This window comes from Protopterus annectens, chromosome 16.part0 (assembly GCF_019279795.1).
Source record: "Protopterus annectens isolate FY-2018-M chromosome 16.part0, PAN1.0, whole genome shotgun sequence".
NCBI lineage: Eukaryota > Metazoa > Chordata > Ceratodontiformes > Protopteridae > Protopterus > Protopterus annectens.
This window is the reverse complement of record NC_056750.1, coordinates 623,183,466-623,192,152: the sequence shown is the minus strand read 5'-3', so window position 1 is coordinate 623,192,152 and position 8,687 is coordinate 623,183,466. Positions and strand designations below refer to the sequence as shown.

Here is an 8,687-nt window from a genome sequence, read left to right as displayed (position 1 = left end):
TCTGGATCTTCTGTTGTTGCAGGTCTATATGTAACAAGTCTATTTGTTTTGTAGTTTTTCTATGAAGGTGTCTATTTTAGTATCCATTTTATCCATCTTAGCAGTAAGTTGCTGGATTATAATTATCAGAGACTGAAGTTCTTTCTTGATGCTGGAGTCTTGAGAATTTGTCTTACTGGAACTCATTTCAGACTGATAAACTGACAGGAAAATTTCCAAAGTGATTTCTGACAGGAATATTGTTAAGATTTCCTTTCTTTTTTAGATATAGTTCAAGAACTATATAAAACAAACATATTTAGAAAGAAAATTACTTCAAAAATTAATTTTTTAAGTAATTAATTCCTGTCAGTGTAATGAAATTGGTGGAGCTGAAGAAATCTGCTGCTATCCTGTGTTCATCCTTGGCCACGCCCCCGCACAGCCATTTTTTTAAAGACTTCTTGTTCTTATATGTATAAAAAGGGGAAACCCACCACTATACCCTTAATCCTGTCATCTGTAGCGAGGATGTTCCAGTTAGAATCTATTAGATGTCTAATCTGTCTAAAATCACTAGCATGAAGCAATCCTAATGGTATATAATTATTGCTTTTCTCTTCTACTGATGAAAACCTCGTTACAATTTTTCCAGGGAAATAAGGGGAAGCCTTTAATTTACTTACTTCTTCTACCATTCCACCTATTTCTTTATTTTGCTTTGACATAGACGCTGAATCATCGATTCACAGCTAGCTGACTTCGTTGATTATTTAAATAATACTATGTCTTTCCTACGTTTTACTTCACATGCATCCAGGAATGAAGTTATACTTTTAGATGTTCTTGTTCAAAAAGACAGTATGGGGAATTTTGTTACTAGACTCTATTGAAAATCATGCAGGAAAAACACATTGCTTCAGCGTAGTAGTATGCATTCTCCTCATGTTTACAGGAATGTCCTGAAAGGTCAAGGGATAAAAGTCTCACGGCTCAACAACACCGAAGAGGATTTTTGAACTGACCTTGAATCACTGTCTTCTGACTTTATGGCCAGAGGGTATAGTAATAGAGTAATAAGTGGAATGGTAGAAGAAGTAAGTAAATTAAGTGCTAATACAGCTTCCCCCTATTTCTCTGGAAAAATTGTAACGAGGTTTTCTTCAGTAGAAGAGAAAAGGAATAATTATATACCATTAGGATTGCCTCATGCTAGTGATTTTAGACAGGTTAGACATGTAATAGATTCTAACTGGAACATCCTCACTACGGATGACAGGATGAAGGGTATAGTGGGGGTTTCTCCTTTTTATACATATAAGAACAAGAAGTCTTTAAAAAGATGGCTTTGCCATAGGGAGTCCAAATTGTGTCAGGAAGACATTTCAGATAGGCATTTACCTTTTGGTACCTTTCCATGTGGTGGATGTAAATATTGTTCTTTTATAGAAATGTCAAATCTGTTTATATATCCTGCTTCCAAACAGAGATTTGTTTTTAAGGTACATGCACATTGTAAAACTTGAAACATTGTCTATTTAGCAATATGCATAGCATGTTTATGAAAGAATACATGAGCATAAATATGCTATTAGGAGAAGTGATTTAACCAATGCTCTAGCTAAACATGTGCATGAGTCAGGAACTTCAAATAGTTTTATGTTTAAGGTTGTAGAAACTGTGTTTAAAGGATAACGTGGAGGTGATTTAAAAAATGATACTGAAGAAAGGGAATTGTATTGGATTTTTAAGTTCTGTGCTGATAGAAAACTGGGTATTAATGACAAGGTCTCTTTAAGACTGGTTTTAAATTAAAGTGATTTGCATAAGCAATTGCTATAAGCAAAATTATTGGTTTGTTTTTAATTGCTGTTTGTTTAAAAGTTTGTTTTGCTACATTTTCAACTTGTCTGAAGAACTCTGAAAGCGCTTATGTATTTTATTAAATATCAGTGAGTGCTAAGCCTTGGCTCTGGGATTCCTTTGTTTTTGGATGTATTAGAATCACTCAAAAACTCAAACATGCCTTTAAGATAACTAACTGTAGCCATGACAACAGTAGCACTGCCTTTGTATACAGATCTCAGCATTATTAATCAGTTAAGTGCTAAATCTTCTTCCTTATTAAAGTTATAAAACGTTCTATTACAAGATTTTTCGAACATCTCATACAGATCATTTTCACAACTTGAACAAAGGCCTCGACAGTGGAGGGTATATGTGGATTAAATAAACTAAGTTTTCTCAGACCTACTGTTTCTAGCTGCAACCAGTCATGAAACATAGCTTTAAGTACCACTTCCCTGGCAAATTTAGATAAATCAATTAAAACATCACTAATATTAGATGGTTTAGCAGGAATAAAGGACAAGCCTTTATTAAGTACCTTGCATTGGGCATCCTTTAGAGTTACTGATGAAATACTAACAACTAGCGTCTTTTCCTTTTCTGCCAAGTCTCCTTCTCTAGATGTTCCCCTGAATGCCTCCTCAGTTTGCACCCTAAACTGTGGGAATATATTGACTGAGAATTCTGTGTTAATCTCAGTGGAGCTGGAGCTTGTAACTTCAAGAGGGCCATAGAAAAAAATTGGAGCCCCCATGTCAGAATGCTTAGGTCTTGCTCCTCCTATGGTAGAGTGAATAGACTTGTGTTCAGATGATAATGACACACTGCTTCAACTGCCATACTACCAGCAGTAGAACCACCCTCCAAAAACAATACTATGACCTCAGCAGTTGTGGGTGGGGTAGCCAAACCTTCAATAGCTGAATGACCATTGGTGGAGGAAGTCTCTTCAAAAACAGCTGATACATCATTATTCTAGACTCTATTGATGTTACGAGGCCATACAAAAATATGGCCATTCTTAAAGTCCTGAAAATCACGTTCAAGTTTCTTCCTCTTGAGTATAGATAGCCACTCATCATAGGCTGTTATATTGATATATAAAGTCTCAATTTTATCCAAAAAGATCTCATCTTTATACTGTGTATGGAGCTCCTCTTGTAGGTTAACTGCCTTATCATAAAGCTCCTTTTCCATAGGCGCAAAAAAGTCATTCAGCAACCTTAAAGAACTGAAACTTAACTCTAGGTTTAGATTCTGCCATTTGCACAGAAGTTCGGGATAAACATCTCCATAAGTAGGAATACATAATACACGAAGCCCCCGAGGCACTATACCGTAGTGTATGCAGGCTTATTTTACTTTTTTGTGATTTTTTTGGTTACAGCTGACCTTAAGTGGTTAGTATTATTTTTTCTTGCTGATAGTAACAGAAATAAAACAACTGGAATTGGGATCTTTAGAAAAAGGAAGGAGCAAACTACATAGGAAGAAAATGGGAACTGTGGGAACAATGTATGCAGAGAAGGAACAAGGTTTAAGAGGCAGGATTTGAATGAGCCATATAATGCTTAACAGACAATGACTGGATAGATTATACGTGATGTATAATATTTGCAACTATAGTTGTTTCATTGGTGTTTGCAATGTATAATGTTTGCAACTAAAGTGGTGTCATTTTGTTTTCCATTAATATAAATGTAAGATTGCCCATGTCATATGTGACAATTTAATAAAGATGTCCATAAAAAAATATAACATCATACTTCTGATTTTGCAGAAACTTTTAACCATGCAGTTCAGAGAAAAAAAGAAGCCTAATGTAATTTCATTTTTTTAAACAGGGGAATTTTTATTGTTTTATGAACGCTTGATGTGGAGAAAAACATGTGAACGGCTTTTACATTTATCCCTGAACTCAAAAACTAATGCACTGATGATCAGACAACTACAACTTGCGCAAGGCCATGGCGTGGTTTTACAGTATGGAAGCAAGCCAGCTACAAAAAAATATCACACAGGTATTTCTCAGAGTTACCAGTTTGTGATTTGTTTATACAAGTGTGACATAAATGCATTCAAGATTTAAAATTTTCACATTTTTAACTTTACAGTTGTTAAGTAAGCCAGAACATATTTCCATGAATGTGTTGATAGACAGGACCATTCATCTTAATTTTAGAATACACCTGCTTATAGCCCCTTGTTTTAAGATTTTTATTGTGCTACCAAAAATGGGAATAACATGAAACAACAAGTATTGGTCACTTCCTCTCAACCTCTTGGAGCAGGAATCCTGGACAAAACCAAAAATAATGGGGGGGGGGTCAAAGGCCTGAAATCAGGGACAGATTTTAAACATTGCAACTATAAATTTCAAAAGTTGCTAATATAATATTTTTTTGTATTAACATGCATTTAATTAAGAATTTGAAGTCTGAAACTCAAATGTCCATTATTATTTAATAATTGTACTCCTCAATGATTTACAAGCAAATTATAAATTTTATGAGGAGCAGACTAAAAATATGATCGAAAAATCTGAATATTCTGCAAAATTATGGATAATTGAGAGGTATGATTGTCACTGCAGTTGTTTAAACTGAGCTGAACTAGGGTGGACTACCAGCCACATCTCTGAGCTGAGACACCAGACAACTAGAGACTTCTGAGCTTCCCAGAAACCATAAGTTGCCTGTTTTTTTTTTTTTTTTTGCTTGATTATACTATTTACTGCACTTTTTATTGTGTTCTGCTTATTTAACACTGTATTTTAATACTGTAAACTAAACTGCACTGTTTATACTGCCTTTGTCTGCTTTACTGTGCCTGTTAAACCATATTTTGTTGCTGTTTTCACTGTTTGCAAAGCTTTTTTGCTATTTTCACTGTTTGCAAAGTAATTGTTGCTATTTTTCACTGTTTGTAACTCATCTGTTCTGTTTGTTCTGTTTTCCCACCAAGTAATGTTTTAAATAACTGATTTGTTTGCTGTTTAAAACATTTATTAGTGTCTCCTTGCTGTTTTTCTGCTGTTTAAAATATTTTTAGTACCTCACTACTGTTTTTCTGCTGTTTAAAACATGTTTTAGTGTTTTCCACATAAAATAGCATAGCCAGTAGGTGTGACATAGTCCAAATACGGGTTTGCTACATCTGGTTCTGTTTGCAGTGGCTATTGTATTCTGAGCACATTCTCCAAGCCATATTTGATTGGAAGGGGCCCTTCTGCACACATGTGATTGAAATGTGATGATTGGAACCTGTCTGTTGAAAGATGATTGATCTAGGGCGTGGAGTCATACCGACAAAGAAAACAAAAGAAAGAAAGAAAATAAGTAAAAGACCTTGAAAAACTGACAAAGAAAGAGACAACATCTATTTAGGACCAAGAAACTCTAACAAAAACACGATCCTTAGGCCAAAAAGAAGGACTAAAGAAAAAAATCCTAACAGCAAGCATAACAAGGCCTACAAGGCTGAGAATGAGAAAGAAAACAGCAAAGAAGGCCTAGAAAAAAGTCTGATAAAAGTAAGAAAATAAAAAAGAAACAAAACACTAAACAGTACTACAGGACATAAAAAACGAACAAAAAGCAAAATCTTACTAATATCCAAACACACATGCCAAAGAAGCCAAATGGATAAAAGTAAGAAAGGATAACAAAATCAAATGCAAACAATCCTGCAATACTGTAAAAAGAGAAGAAAAAAGAAAAGGCCACAAGGAGGGCAAAACGCTGGGGAAGCCCACAACAAAAAGAAGGCCAGTAGCTGTTGGAATACACTCCATAAAGCAAAACAGGAGAGCTATTCACCTAAAACACAAAAACACTGATAAAAACACCAGTGCAACACAGTCATCAAAAAAGGTAAATCTCTTGTTGTGCAAAAAAGAAGAAACAAGCATAAGTAGGCAAATTACCCCCCTTATGCCATATCCACATTTGCAATTGCTTCAGCAAATCAGGGACTGAAGCAATCTTCCCAGCAAGTACCTCACTACAGTGGGCATCCCAGAGAAGACATAAAGCTGAAACCAAAAAGAAACCTACCCTAGCAACAGCTGGCATCCAGGCACAACCATAGTCCTCATATAAACATTTCTCAATAGTGAGAGGAAACACATGAGGCACTGAATAATGATGCTGTACACCCTCTGAAAAAACAGCTACTCTGGGACACTGAAGAAAAACATGCTGTGCTGTCTCTAAAACCTGACACCCATCGTGTGGCCACAATTGCAATCCCACAGGGTGAAAAACATAAGAAGACCTAACAGGCAGCTTATCAAGAGAGCAACTCCAAAAAATCATGCCAATGAGGAAACAAAGTATAACACTGCCTACACTGATTCAAACCTAACAATCTCCCAGGGGAATAATGTTGATACCCATTAATGGCGTAGAAACAGGCCAAAAGAGAAGAATACCATTCTTTCCTAGAGGAAGAGAGGGAGTCTAAAGACACATGCCAAGCAAGCAGCAAAGACTGGACTTCCCACAGCTCCAGTGACGGGACCCTCCATGCATTCTTCCCAGCCAAACAAGTCTGCCAAAACTGACCAGACAATGCTGGGTGCAAGAAACCAAGCAAAGAAAGATCTGCAGCCTGTAATTGCTTCAATACGGGAAAAAGAAGCAAAGTGTACAAATAATGGACAGGATGCAGTAAAACAACACCACCAGAAGCAGTAGAGTACAAAATACCCCTCCTAACAGGTGTATAGAAAGTGCCCCCCCCACAAAAAAACAAAAGAACTCAGACAAAAGGCGGGAGAACCAGGAACGTGGAATATAAGTAGAAAAAACATACCCTAAAGTTCTCAAAAAGGCACCACTTAACAAATAAACCTTTTTTTAGAAAGACAAAAGAAAAGAAGGCCAGAAATCTAAGCACTGAACAGCTTTACTAACAAGGGCTTCACAAGACTCCGAAACATAAGAAGGAGAACTAAAAGGTGCACCCAAAATAGAGATACCAGTGCTAGCCAAAGAAACATCCCCAACATGGGGAACTGCACCAAAACCACAGCATCGGGCAAAATTAAGATAAAGGCCCACTAATGAAAAAAGAACAGAAAAATACTGCAAATAAAGCAAAATAACAGGGGAAGGCTGTACAACAATACTAACATCATCTGCATAAGACAGAAAACAAGGCACCAAAGCTCCTGAATATAAAAAAGAAAAAGGAGACAATGAAAAGTGTGCCCTTGCCATAAAAAACACAGCACCCACCACCAGAGTAAAAAGATAACTGCTCAAGGCACAACCTTGATGCACACCATTTTTAATATCAACTTCAGCTCCTATTCAGCCATTAACCACAGGAACAATAACAGAAGCTGAATAAATGGAAGCAATACTTTGAAGAAAAAGAGGGCCAAATCCATAGGCCTTTAAGATGGCCAACAAGGCTGAATGACTAACATTGTCAAAGATTTTGGCCAGGTCACAAGAGAGCAGCAGAGCAGAATCAGAAGAATGAACAAAGGAGGCAAGAGACTTCAACAAAAGCAGCAAATCTTGCATAGCTCTACCAGAAGTACTACAGACTCCAGGGTCCAACAAATATTGCATCTTTGACCACAGACATGATTGCAAGATCTGACAATACAACTTGTAATCGGTATTGCAAAGAGAAATCAGACACCGGTTAGACAAGACCCTAAGGTCACCCTTTTCCCAATGGTACTTAAGGACTATCTGTTACAAACCAGGATGGGAAAACCATGAGAAAACCACTCATTAAACAATTTCTCCAGTACAGACAATTGAGCATCAGAGAGAGGGAGAGAGCAGTAAAAATGGAAAGAAAGATCATCCATCCCTGGGGCAGTATCACCCTTGAAAGAAGCAATAGCCCTTCAAACTTCAAATAAAGTAATAGGGACATCAAGAGCCACCCTATAAACAGCAGGCATCACAGGTATAGGTCAAGATTAAACAGAAGGAGATTTACCACCATACAAAGTGGACAAATAAGAATTAACTCCATGCAGAATACCCTTCCTAGTGGTAACATCACCTGAAGAGGACAACAAACTGTCAGTAAAGGTCTCCTTCCTAAGAGTACATTTACCAACATAAAGGAGAGACTCCTCACCCCTTCTTTTAAGGAATGGGCTAAGTTCCAAAGAACCACTCTCACCTGATGAAGGTTATACAAATGCAAGTCACGGAGGTGTCAAAAGGCACTGGCAGGTGCATGATCCACAGCAGACTGAAAAGCAGCATAAAGGGAGTTGGAAGAACCATTAAAAAGTGAATAATATTATTGGGCAAACCAAGAATAATGGGAAACAAACTTGTCTTTAAAGGCCAACCACCAAGAAGAAAGAGAAGAATAAAAAGGCAAAAGAGTAAAATGATCATGCCATAACTCAGTAATGATGTCTTATCAGGCAGAAGTAAAAGTCCAAGGAACAGTAAAATGAGAATGACCCTTGCCCTTACACAATGCAGAAGAAACTCTAAAGGAAAAAGACAAAGCGCAATGATCAGTAAAAGGCACAAAAGACAAAGAAGAAGAAACCACTTCAAAGGTATGAGAACAAAAAAAACAGTAATCAATCCGGGTGTGAGCAGCACCATAAAAGTAAGTAATGGCAGGAGGACTACATACAGTAAGAGCGGCCAAACATAAAATGTCCTTACAACAACAGACATTACAGTCTTGTCTGACCCTAGAACACCCTGGCAATACACCACAGTTAAAGTCAAAAAAAAAAAAAAAAGAATAGGACAGTCGATTAAAAAATAATGCAGTGAATAAATCATGAACAAACCACCATGGACATCCAAAAACTCTTGAAATCCTTTATTAAAATGAACCCTCGATAAAGAGGAAATATTTGT

The 8,687-nt window shown here is 36.8% G+C and overlaps 1 protein-coding gene across 1 annotated transcript in view; it reads left to right on the top strand.

Annotated features, from left to right (window-relative positions):
- Positions 1-8,687, top strand: part of ADAMTS13 (ADAM metallopeptidase with thrombospondin type 1 motif 13) — a 1,149,238-nt gene that overhangs the window by 1,042,278 nt on the left and 98,273 nt on the right. The window contains exon 30 of the mRNA XM_044058222.1: positions 3,672-3,848. Coding sequence (XP_043914157.1) covers positions 3,672-3,848 — 177 coding nt within the window. The remainder of the gene's footprint in view (positions 1-3,671; positions 3,849-8,687) is intronic.